The sequence below is a fragment of the Macaca fascicularis genome, chromosome 20 (assembly GCF_037993035.2).
Source record: "Macaca fascicularis isolate 582-1 chromosome 20, T2T-MFA8v1.1".
Lineage (NCBI taxonomy): Eukaryota > Metazoa > Chordata > Mammalia > Primates > Cercopithecidae > Macaca > Macaca fascicularis.
In genome coordinates this window covers 1276024-1297339 of record NC_088394.1, presented here as the reverse complement: position 1 = coordinate 1297339, position 21316 = coordinate 1276024, and the positions used below count along the sequence as shown (strand labels likewise).

Below are 21316 nucleotides of genomic sequence, written 5' to 3'. Positions count from 1 at the left end.
GGCACCTTTGAAGGGAACGGCTCAGGGGAGACAATGGGCCGCTCCTTACTGTACAAAGGCCAAGTTGAATGGAAAATTGAGGCAAGTGTCCAGAAAATCCAACACGCAAGACCTGTGTGCCCCAGTTATCTGGGTGTTGCCAACACTCAGCTCCAATTGGAAAGGGAGGTGATGAAGCCGCTCGCTGTGTGCAAGACGGAGCCCACCCCGAGGCAGCCGGGACAGCAGCCCCCGAGCATGGAGGCCACGGGTCTGTGACTGGTGCCATCCCAGTCCTGGGAGGCAGCCTCTTTCTTAGGAAAAGCGAGGAGCAGGAAGCTGCATTCTGTCCCCCAGGGCCTTGGTCAAAGCCACCGGAGCCCCTGAGGCCACAATGAGAAACAGATGCCCCGTCTGGCCCGGGCAGCCCTGCGACCTGTGCCCAGACAGCTCTCGGGACACGCCGGGGTGCCAGACTTGGTTGGAAGGTCCTCCTGCTGTGCCAGGGTGGGTGATGCCATGGGGGCTCTGCTCAGTGCTCTAAGGGGCAGAAGTGGTGCCTCCCTCGAGCTGGGCTGCACTCTCCTAGGCTGGCCACAGCCCAGCCGCTGGTCAGCCTTCCAGGTGGGGTCTACCCTTGTTGCCTCTCTGTCCTAAGCCACCAGTGCCTGGCCCGTTGCTTACTGATTGAGGGACAGCACCTGCGCTTGTTCCTGTGTCTGAAGCCGCTGGCCCGTAGACTACTGGTTTACTGATTGAGTCAGGCCTTGGCAGCTGTACAGGACCTCAGCCCCGCGCCCGCCACATGCTGCGGGGGAGACACAGACTGCACCTGGCTCTCCCAGGCTCCGCCGGCCTGTGCACCACCCCTTCATCCATACGGGGGAGCAGTCATGGGACCACAGCACCTGCTCTCCTGGGGCGTTGGGAGAATTCAGCGGCCACCAGGGCAGCGAGCCGGGCAGGCAGCTCTTCAGTCAATGCCAGGGCTGCTGTGGCTGACCTTCCCCAGTCCCAGCGCCCTCTGTCGGAGCAGAGCAGGGGTCGCCTGTGCATACATGTGGTGGGGAGGGCTCCGTGTGTGGACCCCATCTGCCTTCCCACAGTCTGCTCTCCCACCGCTCTCGCTCATCTCTAGCCTGGGGGTCTCCTCACCATGCACCTTGGGGGCCTGCTTGCAGCAGCAGACAGGAGCTGCCTGGAGCTCAGGCCCCACGGCAGCGGGCCGTGGCAGGAGTGGCCCCAGGGATGCCGACCCAGGGGAGGGCCCAGCAGGAGGCAAGGGTGAAAGAGAAAGAGCAATGTGGTGTCACCAGACGCCACGGCCTGACCCTGCAGGCCAGATCTAAAGTCTGACACACGCCCTACACGCCCGGCACAGCAGACCCCGCGCCTGCCCCGCTGCCCCGCCTCCCTCCCCGTAGCCAGAATCACTGCAGCCACCCCCCAATAGCCCTAGGCCAGTCCCAGGGGATCCTGGGAGCGTGGCCTGAGGCCGCTGGGAGCTGTAGACCGGAGAGGACCTCCTGAGGTCTGAAACTCCGCCCGATGCTCAAAAAGCAGGGGCCGAAAGTCCTCTGCCCTCTGGAAATGAAAGGGAACAATTCTTTCTACATTTTTCTGTAAGTTTTTTTGAGACAGCGTCTCACTGTGTCGCCCAAGCTGGGCTGCGGTGGTGCGATCACAGCTCACTGCAGTCTCGACCCTCAAGCTCAGGGTTTGTATTTTTATTTTATTTTATTTTGAGACAGAGTCTCACTCTGTTACCCACGCTGGAGTGCGGTGGTGCAATCCTGGCTCACTGCATCCTCTGCCTCCCGGGTTCAAAGGATTCTCCTGCTTCTGCCTCCCTAGTAGCTAGGATTATAGGTGCCCGCCACCATGCCCAGCTAATTTTTGTTTTAGTAGAGATGGGGTTTCACCATGTTGGCCAGGCTGGTCTTGAACTCCTGACCTCAGGTGATCCACCGGCCACATTTTTTTTTTTTTAAATTAACCAGCTGTGGTGGTGCACGCCTGTAGTTCCAGCTACTTGGGAGGCTGAGATGGGAGGTTCCCTTGAACCCAGGAAGTAGAAGCTGCAGCAAGCTGTCATCACACCACTGTACTCCAGCCTGGGTGACAGAGTGAGACCCTGTCTCTGAATGAATAAATAAGTGAATGAATGAAAAGAAGACAGGCATAGGTGGATGAGACAGGGAGAGAGGCCCCACAAGGCTGGCCACCAGGGAAACGCAGATCAAAGCCAAGCAGATCCAGCTGCCACCCCCTGGGATGGCCAGAATCACAAGGACAGACAACAGCAGGAGCTGTCAAGGGCCTTGCGGGTGGGAACCAGGTGAGGCAGCCGCTGTGGAAGACGGCTTGGCAGTTCCTCAGGATGTCACAGAAGTTCACCACACGCCCCAGCAATCCCACTCCTAGGTATCTACGCAAGGTAAGTGAAAACAGGTCCACGCAAAACCTCATCAAGAATGTTCACAGCATTGTCCACAGAAACCACGTGGAAGCAGTCCCCGTGTCCAGGAACAGATAAAATGTGGCTCATCCCGCAACGGAGCAGTGAATGAAACTGCCTCGGGCTGCACGTGCATGAACCTGGAGGGCACGGTGCCAAGTGAAGAGGCCAGACACGGGGCCCCACATCCACGCACCTTCTGCACAAGGCAAACCCAGACAGGAAGCCGGTCAGTGGCCGTCCGGGGCTGGGGGTCCCTCTGGGCTGTGGGATGCTGTAATGCTGGACTGTGGGGATGTGGGGGGTTCCTCTGGGCTGTGGGATGCTGTGATGCTGGACTGTGGGGCTGGGGGTCCCTCTAGGCTGTGGGATGCTGTGATGCTGGACTGTGGGGCTGGGGGTCTCTCTGGGCTGCGGGATGCTGTAACGCTGGACTGTGGGGCTGGGGGTCTCTCTGGGCTGCGGGATGCTGTAATGCTGGACTGTGGGGATGCGGGGGGGTCCCTCTGGGTTGTGGGATGCTGTAACGCTGGAGTGTGGGGATGTGGGGGTCTCTCTGGGCTGTGGGATGCTGTAATGCTGGAGTGTGGGGATGTGGGGGCCTCTCTGGGCTGTGGGATGCTATAACGCTGGACTGTGGGGATGCGGGGGTCCCTCTGGGCTGTGGGATGCTATAACGCTGGACTGTGGGGCTGGGGGTCTCTCTGGGCTGCGGGATGCTGTAATGCTGGACTGTGGGGATGGGGGGGGTCTCTCTGGGTTGCAGGATGCTGTAACGCTGGACTGTGGGGCTGGGGGTCTCTCTGGGCTGCGGGATGCTATAACGCTGGAGTGTGGGGATGTGGGGGTCTCTCTGGACTGTGGGGATGCGGGGGTCCCTCTGGGCTGTGGGATGCTATAACGCTGGACTGTGGGGCTGGGGGTCTCTCTGGGCTGCGGGATGCTGTAACGCTGGACTGTGGGGATGCGGGGGTCTCTCTGTTGCGGGATGCTGTAACGCTGGAGTGTGGGGCTGGAGGTCTCTCTGGGCTGCGGGATGCTGTAACGCTAGAGTGTGGGGCTGGAGGACTCTCTGGGTTGCGGGATGCTGTAACGCTGGAGTGTGGGGATGCGGGGGTCTCTCTGGGCTGCGAGATGCTGTAACGCTGGACTGCAAGGACGGCTGTACAACTCTACAAACGGCTGAGAGTGACCAAACTGCAGTCTTGTAACAGGTGAATCTGGTAAGTTCTACCTCAATAAAGCCGTTGTTGGCGCACGTGGAGACGCTCACTGGGAGGCGGCTGGGGCAGTAACACCAGGAACTAGGAGGCGCTCCGGTGCCACCACATGCAGGAGGAGCACCAGGCCCCACACGGCCCCACCTCTGCCACATCTCCCTGTCCATCGGGGTAACTCAGATGGGGCTCCTCCCTGTCCATCGGGGTCACTCTCAGATGGGGATCCAGGGCTCTCCCACACGGCCCCTGGCTCATCCCCTGCATCCTCAGCCCTGTCGGCCGGAGCTCAGGCCTCAGCTTGGATGCCACCTGGAGGCTGGTCCCCAGGCCTGGCCACCTGTCATGGCCTTGCCCACTGCCTGCAGCTCCACACCCATCCCCCCCACCTGGGGGCCAGCAGACAGCAGGATGCCGTCCCACGTGGGAGCTGGGTCTGCAGGAAGCTGCTGCCGGGTGCAGCCTGACAGGCCCTTTCCAGTGTGAGATGCAGGCACGTTGTCTGCAGAGGCCAGGCCTGGACCCTCTGAGAGAGCAAGAGCTGCCACTGTAGCACTGGCCGTGAGGCCCCGGGCCCCTGAGTCCCTGCCTCCAGTGAGGGCCAGGATGGGGTGACGGCTGGAGCATCGGTGGTGTCCAGCTAGTCCAGACCTCGCCGCCTGGGCTGCCTCCACACCAGGCACCCCAGAACCCAGTGGGGGCTCCCAAGGGACGCAGCGGGTAGCCAAGGCCGCGGTAACAGTTGTGAGAAGCCAGCACGTGGAGTTCGGCCACCAAGCCATGCGGCCTGTGACCCCCGGAGGGGCAGCAGGTGGAGCCCAGCGAGTGCTGGCAGCTCTGAAACCGTGGGCAGCAGGCAGCATGCCCAGAGCATGCAGCCGCCAGCGATCCCAGCCCAAAGAGAAGGTTCAGGAACAGCTTCTCTGCGTGCAGCAGCACAGCCTGTGAGAAACACAGGGCCGCCGGGATTGGGCGCACAAGCCCCAGTTCCCACCCACGGCCAGCCAGGCCGAGGCCGGGGTCCCCCAGTTCCCACCCACGACCAGCCAGGCCGAGGCCGGGGTCCCAGACCTGCTTAGCTTCTGTACCCTGGGAAGAGCTGCTACAACTGGTAGGAGCAGGGACCCACTTCTCTGCAAGTACCTCTGCCAAGGAGGGGGCACCCCGACAAAGAGGCCCTCTGCCCCCGGGACCCCTCCGGGGCCACCCCTCCCCACCTCTTACCTGCGGGCCCGGGGCCGTGGGGGCTGGTGCTGCCGGCTGACCAGGGCACCTCCCCAGACGGGTCCCCCTGGGCCGCTCCTACACCAGCCAGCCGCTGCCGGGGGACCTGGGTAGGGCGGCCCCCGGGGGAAGCTGTGGTCCGACTCGGTCTCTGCGGCCAGGGAGGAGGCGGAGCTCCCCATGGCCCCCCGGCCGGCGGCCGTGCTGAGAGCCGGACCTGGTCACCTCTGGCCGGCAGCGGGCGAAGCGGAGCATGGAGGGAAGAGACAGGGCGGCCGGCTGGTCAGAGTGACACACAACAAAAATAAACAGACAGAGAGAGAAAATAGAGAAGAAACAGCATGATTCACACACACAGCCTGGGAGCACTTCCCAGCATGCCCAGCCGCCTGGGGTGAGCTGAGGGGATGTCTCGGTGCAGGGCCCGGGGCCCGACGTCGGCACCCACGGGGCTCCTCCCTCAGGGCCCTAGGATGCCCCCCAGCCCCCAAAAGCCCGGCATCACATCTGTGGTATTCAGAGACGTTTTATTCCTTGGTGAGAAAAGAGATCACACGCTTTTGCTTTATCACAGAAGAAAAGGTCAAGAGGACGTCTACCCAAAGGTAGGCAGGGGAGGTAGCAGAGGGCCTAGGGAGCTGCTGCAGGCCAGGCCAGATGGAGATCTGGGGCCACGTCACACAGCTGCCCACACGCCACTCTGCAGCCTTCTAGAAGGATGGGAGCCTGACCGTGCCGTGTGCACCCACAGAGCCTGTGCCCGCCCCAGACCCCGAGAAACACAAGGAACCTGTGAGGCTGTGGCCAAGGGCGGGGCCGGTTCCTGGGGTCTCCCCTCCAGAGAGGCGAGAGCCACCCCTGCTGGGAGGCCTGGGAGAGGCACAGGCTGTCCAGGGCCTCTGACACACAGCCCACCTGTGCTTCTGGGAAGGCCATCTTACCCCCTCTGGCTGAGGAGAAATCAAATACAGCTGAGAACGTTAACCCTGAGACGGGAGGACCCTGCCAGCGCAGGCAGCTGCTCTCCCCAGAGTCCAATACACCCCCCTCTCCCTGCCAAGATCGGGGCCAAAGTGGGCGTGCAGGCAGGCAGGCCAGCTGTGGGCTGACTGGCAGTTCCCACTGCGACACACTTCACAGCCCTTCTACCAGCTTCTGATTAAGTCTCTGGGACACAGAGCCAGTGTCGGGGTAGAGCTTGGGAGGAAATGGTCAAGTGTCAAAGCTGCCATGTGTGGGGGATCACCTGAGCCCAAGAGTTCCAGACCAGCCTGGACAACACAGTGAGACCCTGTCTTTACAGAAAACTAAACTCTCTGGGCACGGTGGTGTGCACCTGTAGACCGAGCTACTCAGAAGGCTGACGTGGGAGGATGGCTTGAGTACCACAACTGCACTCCAGCCTGGCAGACAGAGCCAAAAAAAAAGCACCAAAGGACATACCCTTTGGAGTTCAGGGATGTGGGGGGGCCTTTCCAGTCAGTGTCCTGACACCCGGGAGGGGCCTGCAGCTCTCACACCCGGGAGGGACCTGCAGCTCTGACACCCAGAAGGGAACTGCAGCTCTGACACCTGGGAGGGGCCTGCAGCTCTGACACCACGGAGGGAACTGCAGCTCTGACACCGGGGAGGGGCCTGCAGCTCTGACACCCGGGAGGGGCCTGCAGCTCTGACACCTGGGAGGGGCCTGTAGCTCTGACACCCGGGAGGGACCTGTAGCTCTGACACCACGGAGGGGCCTGCAGCTCTGACACCTGGGAGGGAACTGCAGCTCTGACACCCGGGAGGGGCCTGCAGCTCTGACACCCGGGAGGGGCCTGCAGCTCTGACACCCAGAAGGGAACTGCAGCTCTGACACCCGGGAGGGACCTGCAGCTCTGACACCCGGGAGGGGCCTGCAGCTCTGAGACCACAGGAGTTGAGCTCAGTGAGGCGCGAGCACCTGGGATGGCACAGCAGACACGCTAGCCCTTCCCTGGTTCTTCCCCACAGCCTTGGGGACAGAAGCTTCAAGGGCAGGGGCTGAGGGGGTGGGACAGACAATTCTGGATCCCCTCTCCTTTGAAGCCTGGGGCAGAAGCCGCCAAGTCCCCCGTGTGGTGATAACGTTCGCCTGAACCACTGCACTCAACTCGAGGGTCCGTTTTCTCTGAAGGTGCTGGGGTCGTGGGAGGGGTGAAGCATCGCGGGCCCTGCACCCTGAGGACCCCGCAATCCTGTGGTGGCTCAGGCCTGCCCCGCAGGCAGAATGGGCACAGGACACACAGGGCCAGTGTGGGGTGCGGACCAGAGCCCAGCCCTAAGCCTGGTCCAGCCCTCAAGTCAACAATGGCTTTTAAAGTTTTAAATGGTTGGGAAAAAATCAAAAGAAAAACAATACTCCGTGACAGGTGAGAGTTCCATGAAATTCAAGCCTCGGGGTCTGCAGGGGTCTGACTGGGCACAGCCTGGCTCACTCGCCTGCCGGTGCTTCTCCCCAGGGACCACCCTGTGCTCACATCTGCGCTTGAAGGGGCAGCTGGCAGCCAGGCTGGAAAGCGCCACGCAGTGTGGACGGGGGCCACGGGAGTTGTGGCAGACCTCCTGGTAGCCACGTAAGACAAGAGAAAAGGAACAGACAAAACAAGCCTTGGCCACGTGCCCTGCACGATCCGAGGTATCTGAGACATCGCTGCATCCGTGTGAAACGAACGTAAAACCATGACGGAGACATCCAGGCCCGTTCTCCAGGCTTCGTCTCTGGACACAACTGGGCCTGGCCACTCATCTCACGTGGATGCGCCACACTACAGGCCCTGTAGTGCTGGCGGCCTCCACAAGGGGCAGCGTTTAAACGCGCAGGACACAGGCGAGGTCCACAGGGCCCTGAATGCCACTGGATGCAATGCTGGGAGCCCAGCACGCATGGAGCAGGCTCCCCAGCAGGGAGCCCACATCAACTCAGGGCCTCTTGTGTGGCTACGCCAGACACTGGAACCACCCAAACGACCCCTGCACTCCCCAGCCCATGCCACGCAGGAGTCCCTCATGGGAGACGGGCTGGGCATTTCCGACACTCCCCTTCTGCAGCCAAACCCTAAGTGGGGCAGGGCTTGGGTGGGAGCTGTGACTAGCGGAGGTGCCACGGGACAGAAACCGCTTGCACTGGGCCCTGAGCTGGTTTGGCTCTGACAGGAGCCCTGCCCCTGTTGTGTGTGAGGACTGTGTGCCCGCTGGGGCCAGCCTCAGCGCCTTCGCCACTCACCCACCCACGCACTCACCCACCCACGCACTCACGCACGTGGCACCTGGGGTCACGCGCGCTGCTAGAAACACAGGCTCATACGAGGTCCTGCCTGCTCCTCACTGATGCCTTTAGCAGGCCCAGGGCAGACATGGTGCCCAGCTGCACCCAGGGCAGGAAGTGAGCTGCTTGCCGGCCTCCTGCTCCCCTGTGCTCGCTCAGAAAACCCTCCCTGAGCTGGAGCCAGTCTCAGCCACCCGACCCTGCGGGCCCCATCTGGACAGGAGCGAGGCCTGTCCTAGGAGAGCAGGCACAGCACAGCGCCCTCTCGTGGGTGCTCGGAGGAGAGGAGCCTGCCCAGAAGAGTAAACATCCCTGTCACGGAGGCGGAACAGCCGGCCCTGTTAAGGCCTCTCTGGAGTTTTCCAGCGCACGCCAGGGGATCTCCAGAGATGGCATCACTGAACCGCCCCTGACCTGCTGCCAGAGGAGTCGAGAGCCCTGTGTGGGTGGCGGGGGCCCTGCCCTGGCTGGCAAGGCCCACTAAGGAGCAAGGGCTGCAAGCAGTTGGGACTCCCGGGACACAGCTGCCAGCCACGTGCCAACCTGAGGGTCCCATCACAGGGGTGACTGTGGGAAGCTGGCACTGATGCTCTTCCGGAAATCCACCCTGCCAGCCTTCCCGACTGCAGGTGTGGGTCCTGGGTCCCCCTGCGTCCCCATCCACTCATGGATGGACAAATGCTAGTACAGGACGAGCAGCTACGGAGAAGACTCCCAGGCCGGGTGTGGGGGCTCCCGCCTGTAATCTCAGCACTTTGGGAGGCTGAGGGGGGGCGGATCATGAGGTCAGGAGTTCGAGACCAGCCTGGCCAAGATGGTGAAACCACATCTCTACTAAAAATACAAAAATTAGCTGGGGGTGGTGGCACGCGCCTGTAATGCCAGCTACTTGGAAGGCTGAGGCAGAGAATTGCTTGAACCCGGGAGGCGGAGGTTGCAGTGAGCCGAGATCGCGCCACTGCGCTCCAGCCTGGGCAAAAAAAAAAAACCAAGGCTCCCAGCCGGCGTTCCCCTACAGGGAGAGAACTGCATTTAGGAGGAAGACTCCGATGGGAGGGAACCCCAGGAAAGAGGGGCAAGGAGTGGTGAGAAGGAGGGAGGGCAGAACCAGCAGCCACCTCCAGGGACAGCGCCCAGCCAGGGCTGATTGTATCTCAGCCGTGGGTGCTGGCTCCGGCCAGACCTTGGCAGGGGGTTATCATGTCCAGGGCCACTCGCCTGAGGACAGCGGGGACAGGGCCTGCTGCAGCCAGCCAGAGGCTCTTGGGAGGAAGGCTCGCTTGCCACTCCCAGGTCCAGCCCACTTCAGGGCCTGGGCACGTGTGAATCACCCAGTGCAGTGACCCTGAGGAGGGCTGGACGCAGGTCAGGTCAATCCGTGGTTCCCCTCCTGGCTCCCTGTCCGAATAACTGGGTGGGAGGGGCGATTGGGGGGGCACTGTCACCGTCACCAAGTTCCTGTCTGAATAACCGGGGAGGGGAGGCACCGTCACCAAGTTCCTGTTCGAATAACCGAGGGGGGAGTGGGGGCACCGTCACCAAGTTCCTGTCCGAATAACTGGTGGTGGGGTGAGGGGGTGGGCTGGGGCACCACCACCAAGTTCCTGTCCGAATAACTGGAAGTGGGGGGCACCGTCACCAAGTTCCTGTCCGAATAACTGGGGGTGGGGGGCACCGTCACCAAGTTCCTGTCCGAATAACTGGGAGTGGGGGGCACCGTCACCAAGTTCCTGTCCGAATAACTGGGGGTGGACTGGGGCACCGTCACCAAGTTCCTGTCCGAATAACTGGGGGTGGGGGGGGCACTGTCACCAAGTTCCTGTCCGAATAACCGGGGGAGGAGTGGGGGGCACCGTCACCAAGTTCCTGTCCGAATAACTGGGGGTGAGGGGGAGACACTGTCACCAAGGAGTGTGCCCAGACTGGTCCCCCAGGGACACGGTGAGGACCCGCAGAGCATGTCGAGCCCTGACCCCCGGGACACGCCCTGGGCCGCTGCTGCTCCTGCAGGGCCTGCTGCTGGTGGAGCATCTGTGCCGCTCCTGTGAGCCGCATGTGCCCCCCGCTGGTTTAGCAAACACCCCCGGGGCCTCTGCTGTGGGCCAGGCTGTTTTAGGTGCTTGCGAATGGGAACCAGCAGGGGCCGTGCCGGCAGGGGCTCACTCTCAGGGCGGCACCTCGAGAGTGGCCAGGACTTAGCACTGTCACAAAGCCAGGCTGCAGCCACGCCCACCTCCGGGCTTCCTGGAGGGGCAGGGTGCTGAGGGCCCCGGGCTGTGTGGACCCATGCCTGCCCCCTACAAGTCCAACCGTGCAGCTCCCCACCCTCCCTGGGAACCGCTGCCCTAGTTTTAAATGGGGCGGTGGCCTAGATCCAGCCTTGGAGAATTGCAGAGGTGAGGCTGCCACTGCCCTGTGGGGACAAGTGGTTAATGAGCAGGGCCAACTGGCTAGTCCCTGTCCTGTATGAGGCATGCCACACACATACCCCGTGAGGGCAGCAAGGAGTGTCCAGCCAGGGGATGCGCATGAGAAGGGCCAGTATGACCACACTGTCCACGACTCAGCACAGGGCTGAGTCCTGGAGGTGACCGTTGCCGCCCCACTCCATCTGCAGCCACTGAGGTCTGCTGGGGGTCTCTGGTGCTGGCCTTGACAGCCCACCTGTGGCAGGACAGGGTCTCAGGGTGCCTCTCAGTAGGTGGTGGGCTCAGTGGGCATGATGTGGGGATGTGACGCATGTTCCTGAGACTCCAGTGGGTGCAGGCAAAGGCACCTCCCTGGGTCAGCATCCCCACCTGGGGAGCTAGGAGCCCACATGGGAGCAGGGCTGGCACAGCAACCCCCAGCCTTGCGCGGGTGGCACCCACAGCTGCATCCACTCCACACACACTCCTCACTGTCTTGCTAACTAATGACGTACACAGCTGTATACCCTGGGCCCTCCCCTGCCCCGCAGGTGACACAGGCGTGTACCACTCACACAGCACCTGCTCCCGGGCCCTGCATCTCGATCAGTCTTTCACCAGAGCCATCTCACCACCATGGGAACCACAGCGACCCCAACAAAGATACCCCACTGTCACCCCTGCCTGAGTTGGGGGTGTGTGGGGCAGCAGACAGAAAGCGGAGGCCCCTGTGTCCAGGCAGCTGGTGGCCCGGCCTGGCCCCACGGCAAACCCACTGCACCCTAGAACTGCACCCACCAGACCAGAGGCTGCTGGTCCAGACAGAAAACAAGAGCCAGCCACTACTGGGACAAAGCTCAGTCGGTCCCCACAACCCGAAGACAGGCACCTCTGCCTGTGTCCCCACTGACGCTAAGGCCCCCTATGGAGGAGACGGCCCCAAGGACGTGAAGCTCATCCATGAGGTGGGAGGGCTGAGGACAGGGCTTCCCATCGTCCCTACAAGAAACCAGGCCAGGGCCCCGCCCTGGGGGAGGACGTGGACTATGACCGCCCATCCCCAGTGACAACTGGCAGGACAGCATTCTCCAGAAACAGGTGGAGGCCGCTCCCCAGGGACCAGGCACCCTCCTGGCTGAGGACAGCGGCGGGGGCCATGCACATGCTCCTCACCAGCCCCGCCCCAGTGCTGCCGTGGGGATGGGGGGCTCCATCTGGGGGCCGGGACCACAGCACAGGGGAGGCCACCAAAGGGTCAAACACCCCTGTCAGGACCCCAGGCAGTGCGCCCTCACTGTCACCTCCCACGACAGGACCACAGCCCAAACGGCTGGGAGAACCAGGCTCTTCAGGGCAGGCAGGACTGCGGGCTTCGAGGGGCTCTGTGAATCAAGGGCTCTGAGGAGAGGCCCCCAGCCATGGGCACTCCAACCCCGCTGCTCCACAAACAGTTCTGCAGCCCAAACAAACCCATAAATGAGCCGCGGTGCTTGGGAGCAAACTCACCTGAAGCTGCCGCAAGCTCCCGAGCCCTCTCTGTGCCGCGTCTGGGCTGCTGCCTAGGAAGGGAGGCATTTAATCAGGCCCCTCAGCTTCCACCCGGAGGACTCTGGCCCTGGAACACCAAGCCCCGCCTCCAGGCCTCTCTGCAGGAGCCAAAGTCCCTGGAAATCAGCCCCAGGAGACCTTTCGCCTTAGAAGCTTGTCTGTCCGAGAGCCAAAGGCAGCCTGGGGAGCATCATGGGCTCGCCTGCTTCCTCACTACCCTGGTTTAAGGCCCCTGACCTGTCCAGTGCAGTCAACCTCCGGCCAGCCAGGACCGCAGACAGGGCCATTCAAGATCCTGTCCGGACCTCCCACAGCCCGGCCCTGCTACAAGGAACAGACCATGGACAAGAGTCCATGAGTAGGGCAGCCGAGCTTACCAGGCACTGCCAGGGAAAGGTGCCCAGCTTGGGCAGGGCTCAGGCACACGGCCAGGTGGCCACCTACACTCCCCTGGATCCCGGCCCGAGTGCTACCCGGCCACTACAACTGCCAGCAGGGCGGCCACTGCTTTGAGCCAGGCAGCTTTGCTTCTCTCAGGTCCTGCTTTCCGTGGTGGAGCGACTGCAGTGGACAGGACGCTCATACTCCCTGCGCCCTGTCCTTCCTGGGCCCTGTGTGCGGCCCACGGTGGCCTCCTCACTCAGCCATCACCTTCTTTTTTTTGGTTTTAAATTTTTGTTTCATTCTATTTTTTGAGATAGAGTCTCATTCTGTCACCCAGGCTGGAGTGCAGTGGCACAATTTCAGCTCACTGCAGCCTCCACCTCCCAGGTTCAAGCTATTCTGCCTCAGCCTCCCAAGTAGCTGAGATTACAGGCGCCTGCCACCACGCCCAGCTAATTTTTGTATTTTTAGTAGGGTTTCACCATATTGGTCAGGCTGGTCTCGAACTCCTGACCTCAAATGATCTGCCCGCCTCGGCCTCCCACAGTGCTGGGATTACAGGCATGAGCCACTGTGCCCAGCCCCTCACCCTCTTTGTGATCAGCATGAGGATGGTGTGCGGGTGTGTCCAGTGGCACAAGCATCAACTTTTTTTTTCCTTTTTTCTTTTTTTCTATTTTTTTTTTTTTCTGAGACGGAGTCTTACTCTGTCGCCCAGGGTGGAGTGCAGTGGCCGGATCTCAGCTCACTGCAAGCTCCGCCTCCCAGGTTCACGTCATTCTCCTGCCTCAGCCTCCTGAGTAGCTGGGGTTACAGGCGCCTGCCACTACGCCCGGCTAGTTTTTTGTATTTTTAGTAGAGACGGGGTTTCACCGTGTTAGCCAGGATGGTCTCGATCTCCTGACCTCGTGATCTGCCCGTCTCGGCCTCCCAAAGTGCTGGGATTACAGGCTTAAGCCACCGCGCCCGGCCTTTTTTTTTTTTATTTGTTTTTTGAGACAGAGTCTCACTCTGTCGCCCAGGCTGGAGTGCAGTGGCGCAATCTCGGCTCACTGCAAGCTCTGCCTCCCAGGCTTACGCCATTCTCCTGCCTCAGCCTCTGAGTAGCTGGGACTACAGGTGCCCGCCACCACACCCAGCTAATTTTTTGTATTTTTAGTAGAGACGGGATTTCTCCATGTTGGTCAGGCTGGTCTCGAACTCCTGATCTCAGGTGATCTGCCCGCCTTGGCCTCCCAAAGTGCTGGGATGACAGGTGTGAGCCACCACGCCTGGCCTTTTTTTTTTTTTTTTTTTTTTGAGACGGAGTCTCGCTCTGTCGCCCAAGCTGGAGTGCAGTGGCCTGATCTCAGCTCACTGCAAGCTCCGCCGCCTGGGTTCACGCCATTCTCCTGCCTCAGCCTCCCGAGTAGCTGGGACTATAGGCGCCCGCCACCTCGCCCGGCTAGTTTTTTGTATTTTTTAGTAGAGACGGGGTTTCACCGTGTTAGCCAGGATGGTCTTGATCTCCTGTCCTCGTGATCCGCCCGTCTCAGCCTCCCAAAGTGCTGGGATTACAGGCTTGAGCCACCGCGCCCGGCCTTTTTTTTTTTTTTTTGAGACAGGGTATCGCTCTGTCACCCAGGCTGGAGTGCAGTAGCACCATCTCGACTCACTGTAACCTATGCCTCCCGGGTTCAAGCAATTCTCATAGTTCAAGCAATTGTACTGTCTCAGCCTCCCAAGTATCTGGGTTATAGGCACACGCCACCACGCCTGGCTAATTTTTGTATTTTTAGTAGAGACGGGGGTTTTGTCATGTTGGCCAGGCTGGTCTCTAACTCCTGACCTCATGTGATTCACCCGCCGTGGCCTCCCAAAGTGCTAGGATTACAGGTGTGAGCCACTGAGCCCAACCGAATTCTACCTTTTTTTTTTTTTTTCCTGAGACAGAGTATCGCTCTGTCGCCTAGGCTGGAGCGCAGTGGCTCCATCTCGGCTCACTACAACCTCCGCCTCCCAGGTTCAAGCAATTCTACAGTCTCAGCCTCCTGAGTATCTGGGATTACAGGCGCACACCATGACACCCAGCTAATTTTTCTACTTTTAGTAGAGATGGGGTTTCGCCATGTTGGTCAGGCTGGTCTCGAACTCCTGACCTCAGGTGACCCAGCTGCCTCGGCCTCTGAAAGGGCTAGGATTACAGGTGTGAGCCACCACACCCAGCCCCAAATTCTATTTTTAACAGGAAAAAAAGGACCAGACAAACACTCGTGGTTTTTGGCACTTCTCTATTTCTGTGCTTGCCAAGTGGTGGCAGGAGCAGCCCTGGTCTGGGCATCCCGGCGACCTCACTGGTGGCCAAGCAGAAGCCGCTGGGACACAGGGGGCACCTGTCACCGCAGAGAGGGAGACTGGGGCCTTGGGAGCCGTGTGGCCCTGGGCCCCAGAGTAGGCCTCTTGGCACCTCTTTCCCCACCAGCTCCGGCCTCTCTGCAGCCACCTTTTCAGGAGGGGCAGGAACTCCAGAAAGCTCCAAAACGTGTTGCCTTTCTCATTACAGGGGGCAGGGAGGTGGGGGGTAGGGAGTGGGGATCAGGCAGGCGGCAGAAGGTGTAAGAGGTTCAACCTGCCTGGGGGACTTTACTTACACAGGGCAGAGGCTGGGTGTGGTGGCGCCCACCTGTAGTCCTACAGTGCTCTGGGAGGCTGAGGCAGGAGGATCACTGGAGCCCAGGAGACAGTGACTATGACAGAAACCGCACTCTAGCGTGGGCAACAGAGTGAGACCCTGGCTCAAAAAAATAAAACTTAAAAAATTTAAAAAATAAACGGCAACTTTTTGAAGAAAAGTGAGGGGAAGGGCATGAGGAGGAATCCCCTCGTTGGCAGAGCGAGCTCCTTCCACAGAGGAAAGGACGCTGCAATCACTGTGACATTTCAACAAGCAGCGATGGCCCTGCGTCCTGACGTCCCGTCTCGGACCTCCAGGGAGAAGGGGATGGCAACCCTGGAAGCTTCCCTTTGATGTCAGGGAATCTGAGAAATCGTGGGATCTGGAGGCCAGGACGGTGAGGGTGATGCCCATGATCCGATGGGACTCAAGGGTCCACCCTGGTGCCCTAGATGAGTTCTGGGGAGGGCGGCCACGATGCTGGCTTCCCATGCAGCACTCGGGCAGGCCCCTCGAAGTGTGCAAAGCAACAGCCTGACGCAGCTCATCTTGGGGGGCTCACACGGTCCCTCCTGGGGTCCCTGCCCTGGGCTAGGATGCCCCTATCCTCTCACAGTCCCCATTCCTTGCACCCTGTGGGCCCAGCAGCAGCCCCTGTCCTAGTGGTACAATGTAGCTGTCCACAGACTCCATGCCCAGACAACTCCCCGGGTCACGCACCATGAGGTCTCCACCCAGCTGTGTGTGACCCACATAGTGACAGGGTGTGGCTGAACAGGTCTCCAGGCCCAGCTTCAACCCACAGCCTCCCTGCAGCGAGACACACATGTAAGGGTCACAGGCCAGCAAGCCTGTTCTCTCAGACTCAGAAACAAGCCGAGCTCAGGTGTGGCCGCGTCCACGCCATAGGGGCTGCTGTGCTGCTCTCCTGGAGCACCCAGGAGTCCCGCTTGGCCGCCAGAACCCAGGTATCCAGAGCTGCCTGTGGTGAGAGCCGACCCCAGGTGCTCACTGACCACCTGCGCCACACACGGCTGGACGGTGCTTGGCACTGGGCCTGCCAAGAAACAGAAACGGGCCCTGCCCTCGCAGCACCACATCCAGCAGGGAGACAGGGCGGTCACAGTGTAAGAGCTGCAGGCAGATCCCACGGAGGGGAGCCAGGGACCAGCTGCAGGGCAACATGAGAACTGCACAGACTTGAGCGTTCTCGCCAGTGTGGGGCATGAGAGTCCAGTAGCTCCACGAAGCTGAGGCACAGCCCGGTGGTGAGGAATCCCACATCCACACTGAGAGGTTACCAGGGATGCGGAAGAGCTTTAGGCAGAGAACAAGCCCAACTGGGCTTCTGGGCACTCCTGCTGGGCCGGGGTCTAGGGCAGGACCAGAGGGGCAGAGCAGAACAGGAGGGCAGAGCGCACGAGGCAGCCCCTGGGCTGGGGGTCTCTTTTCTGGGTGTCTGATGAGGAAACCACGCAAGCACAGCCCCCCATCTGCTGTCATTTCAGCCTCACAGTCCAGGGCTGGGCGGTTGCCCAGGACAGATGCAGACCGGACAAGTCACCAGCTTTCCTGGGTTTCCACCACTGTTTTTCAAAGACCCCAAGCTGTTTTGTTTAACGACGTCATCTGCCTTCTCAGCACCTTTCCACACCTAGTGCAGTGAATAGAGGCATCATCACACTGCGGGCCAGAGGGCTGGACCAGGGGCTGCTTGGCCACCAACGGCCACGTGGGTGGCCGGCCCCTCTCAGGTTCTTCACTGACCGGTTCAGGCCCATGAACAACACGCATGGTTTTGGAGGATTTTCTGAGCAGCAGAATCCTTCCCTTCAATTGCCTTGTATGAGCTGGTGGAAAGAGCAGGAGGTAGAGACCAGGCACTCAGCCTCCCTTGGCCCCTCCCTTGCCATCAACAGCTGTCTCCAGCTTTGGTTCCTCACCTGTGGCATTGGGGTTACCAGAGTGCTGCCCAAGGCCAGGGCAAGGATAAAGTGAGGGGTGCCCGGAGAGAGGGCCAGCAGAGCTTGAGGCTCTTACACAGATGCAGGATTACAGGGAACCAGCCGCTTCCTGCTCTCAGAGACCACGGTCTGTGGAGGCCCAGACAGGAGGCCCTGTGCAGTTACGCAGTCACTGAGCCTCGGGCTCTCCTGGGGCCTCAGAGGTCACTGGCTCGTCTGCCAATCAATGAGCTCTGGAGAGCCTCAGACGCAGAGACAGAAGCAGGAAAAAGAGGGGTGCTGCTCCCGCAAGCAGGAGGACTCAGAGGAGGCAAGGCACACCTAACCCAAGGCCAGGCCAAGCTGGTTCCTGCAGGATCTGCCTCCCCCGGAAAGACCAGAAAAACAATCTCTCTTGCCCCACTTCACAGTCGAGAAGTCACTTAGAACCGGAAGGCAGATCACCCCTATATCCTCACCCAGCCCCAGACTCTGGGAACGCGGAGGCAGTTACGGGGCACTCCCACACTGAACTGTGACTCACGTTTCCGCATCCCTCAGACCTGGGCCGAGGAAGAGACCCGGGTTTCCCAAAGGAGAAGCACCAAACTCTTCAGCACCCAACGGAGTCCCAGTCTTCCCCACTGGCCCCTTACACCCAGGCCCCGCCTCAGGTTCTGGGTCTCACCATTGCTTTCCGGGTCCTGTTACCTGCAGTCTGGTAACAAACTCCAGGGCGGTAAGGGGGCCCCCGAGAGCTCACCTGGCCAGGGCCACGGACTACACAAGAGTTCCCCCCGTCAGGACTAGAGCGGTCCCTTTTGCAACCAGCAGGAACAGCTGGCTTGTCAGAGAACGGATCTGCAACTTCCCAGTTGGTGCCGCAGCAGCCCCAGAGGAACGCGGAAGAGAACACTGCCATGGCTGGCACAGACGGGGCTCCTGCCAGCCCCTCCACGCCAGGTGGCCGCCCCCAGGCCGTTCCCCAAGTGACAGGGGAGCCATGCCCGCACCAAGCACCACATCCCTAACGCGGCCGAGACCGCACGATGGACCCGGATATAAGGGCACTCAAGGGCAGGCAGGGCCGGGGCAGGCAGGACCGAGGCCGCCTCCTGTGTGCGCGGCCCCCGCGGCTGGCCTCGAGTGACCCACATGGCCCAGGTCCCTGCCGACTTCCCGCCTTCCTCTGGGCTCCTCTCCGAAGCATCGCCCAAGCCCAGCCCGGGCCCCCACCGGCCTGGAGGCGCTAGCGGGCGGCGGGTTGACCCCACTCGGAGGGCCCTGCCGTCCCTGCCCTGGCTCGGAGCCCGGCGCGCCCAGCCCCCGAGGCCTCCCGCGTCCCGCCAGGCCCGCGCTCCCCTCCGTCCTCCGAGCCCGCGCTCCCCGGCTGCGCGCCCGGCCCGGCCCGGCCGACGGGACTCACCTCCACAGCCCGGCGGCGCCGCCTCAGTCCTCGCGGCCCGGGCAGCGCGGCCCCGGCCCCCGGGCCCGCTCGCCCCCGCCGGCCGATCCACAACTTCTGCCTCCGGAGAGCGGCGGGGCCCCTCTCGCCGCCGGCCGCGCTGCCCGGACGGCCTCCCGCTCCTCAGCCGCGGAGCGCCCCGACCCGGCCCCGGCCCCGGTCCCTGCCCGCGTCCGGCGCCCGCCTTACGCTTCCTTCGTAGCGTAGCGCCCGGCCCGGGCCCCGCGGCTACGGCGCGCCCGGGGCGCACGCGGCGCTGTGAATCGCGCGTCCGGACTACGGCTCCCACAGGGCTGCGCGGCGCCTCCGGGGCGGAAGCTCGGGGCGGTGCCTGCGCGAGGCAGGCCGGGAGTTGTAATCCTCGGGTGGCGGCCTCCTAGCCTGCAGACTACCTGGGCCACTCCGCCTGCCCGTGCTGCTGGAGACGGCCGGGCCCCGGGCCCCGGGCCTCGGTCCCCGGGAGGCGCCGCGCTCCAGGCTTATCAGGGAGTGGGACGGCCCGAGGTGCTGGGACTACAGCTCCCAGAGGGCCCTCCGAGGGGCACGGAGGGGCGCGGCCTTCCGCCGCGGCGTCGGCGCATCCGGGGCGTCTCAGTCCCGTGGGGCTCGGGGGTGGCCGGGTCGGGGGCGTCCGTGTCCCGCGGGGCTCTGGGCGGCCGCCCTATTGGGGACCCACGACTCCGCCCCGACCCCGCCGTGTTCGCGAGAACCGGAGACCCCTTCGCTCCTCCCAGGGCACCCCTCGCGACACCGCGTGCTGTGCTTGGTCCCGGCGGCCAAGAGCGGCAGTGGCAACGGGACCGCCCTGGCCCGAGACGCGACCTGGCCTGGTAGCGTCGCTTGGGCACAGCCTCTCTAGGCCCCTTCCTTCTCGGTCGCGGAGGGACGCCATTAAATGGCCACGCCGGCGCCCAGCCAGGGCCTGGGGGAGGGAAGCCGGGGAGACTCCTGGGTCCTCCCAGGCCCCTTGCGCAGGCCTCATTCCCTCCCCGGAGGTCCCCTTCCCGCTGCCCTGAGGCCACTCTCCTGCCAGCAGCTGCTGGGCCGGCTCTCGGGAAAGTGCCTTGGCGTCAAGCTTATCAGGCTGCAGGGTGGGACGCGAGTGCTGAGGGCAGCCAGACTCCCGCTCTTAGGCGCAGATGAGGAGCCTGAGAAGGCAATGGCCCTGCAGGAGAGGGAGACACAGGAGCAGGGCTGGTCAGCTGAGAGTCCGGAGAGACGGTTTGGTTGTGGTCCGATTCTGTGGCGAGATTTACAAGTGGGAGGTTGGGTGACGATTGCTCCGGGGCCAGAAACTCTAAGCCAGTCTCAGCAAGACCTACAAGGCCAGGGCCAGTGCCCCTCAGAGGATATTCATGCTCCAGGAAAGCCAAGGATGGGCCTCCATCATGCTCTACATGGTGCAGTAGGGACACCTGTGTCCCACCTGGAGCTCGGCTTCTAGCTGCAGTCAGGGCAGAAGCTGGCAGGAGGGGTTTACTTCTGTCCTTGGAAGCTTTTGATAAGGACACTTCATTCCTGTGTCTTGGACACCCCCCTCTAGGTCTGCTGCCCCCTCTGTGAAGACAGGCAGGGCAGCTGGATGCGCCGTTCCCAGCCTATATCCATGCAAAGGCATCCCAAGGGCAGGAAATGCGTCCTCGGGGGCCAGTGGGGGTCTGGGGGCACAGAGGGCTGCAGAGTGAGAGCTGGCTCTTCTCTGGCAGATTACTGGCCAAATGGGGCTTTCGAACCACAGGAGAGGGTGCAGTCAAGGGTTGACTCAGGGACTGTAGGTTCCCTCCCCTTCCCAGTCCTTCCCTGGCACTGCCTAGGTGGCTCCCTGGCCAGGGGCCGGTGATCTAGCCGGCAGAAGGTTCATGGCATTATAACCTCCCAACCAGAGAAGCAGCTGCAGTTGAGCCTGTGGATCTGATGCTGAGGGCCCTGCCAGCTCACTGCAGAGTGGTCAGTTCTGGCCAGTTTTGCCAAGCCAGGCCCATTTGGGGTGAGGAGAGGGTGGGAGCACCCCAGCCCTCCCCAGTAGCTTGTCATGGTGGAGGAGGAAGCCCATTCACCCAGAAGAGGGCCTCAGGAGGCATCTTCAAGATGACTGAAGTTGCCCTGCACAAGGAGAGAGCTGGAGGGAATGGGTGCGATGAGAGAGAAGAGTCTCTCGTGCATCCGTGAGGCCAGCCTGTGATTGTCTTGAAGATTCTGAGTCACAAGACATGAGGCACACAGGCGTGAATTGTAAAAGCCTGCACAGCAGAAGGTAAGTGACTCTGGATTATCCAGACCATTGACCGAGCCCTGCTCCATGCCAGTGCAGTCCTGGCCTGAGGACACAACCCTCATATCCAGACAGACCTGAGCAGCTAATGCACGTGCGCAGAAGAGCCAAGAGGCGAGCCGTGATCCCCCCTTGAGGAGAAGAGGATGGGGAGGTTCAAACAGAACTGAGACTGGAGGCATCGGTTTAGGCACCCAGAGAAAGTCTCACTTGGACACAGCAGCAAATAGAACAGACCCCAGTGCCATCATGGAGCCCAGACTTGAGCACACAGGGACCTTGGCGTGGAGCACGAGGGTGCCAAGGCCTGCAGGTGGCTGACTTGTGTGCTCTGGTGCCATGCTCAGATTTGACGGGATGACCCTGCTATCACCTGCTTTGTGAGCCACACAGGCCTGCGTCAAAGAATATGGACCACCAGCCTGGGCAACACAGATAGTGAGACCCGTCTCCACTTAAAAGATAATTAGGCAGGTGTG

The 21316-nt window shown here is 61.8% G+C and overlaps 1 protein-coding gene across 8 annotated transcripts in view; it reads right to left on the bottom strand.

Moving 5' to 3' along the window:
* The window catches only part of CAPN15 (calpain 15), a 29479-nt gene extending 10634 nt beyond the window's left edge, over window positions 1–18845 (bottom strand). For 3 of the 8 annotated variants that reach the window (XR_012429568.1, XR_012429569.1, XM_045382499.3), the window contains exons 1-2: window positions 18527–18743; window positions 4879–5157 (exon numbers count right to left, since the gene is read on the bottom strand). Coding sequence is in view for 2 of the 8 variants with exons in the window: in XM_045382499.3 (XP_045238434.2) it covers window positions 4879–5060 (182 nt within the window). In the remaining 6 variants the exon portion in view is untranslated. The other 5 variants (XR_012429570.1, XM_045382501.3, XM_045382500.3 and 2 more) reach the window with 4 other exon arrangements.
* Between the last annotated feature and the right edge of the window lie 2471 nt (window positions 18846–21316).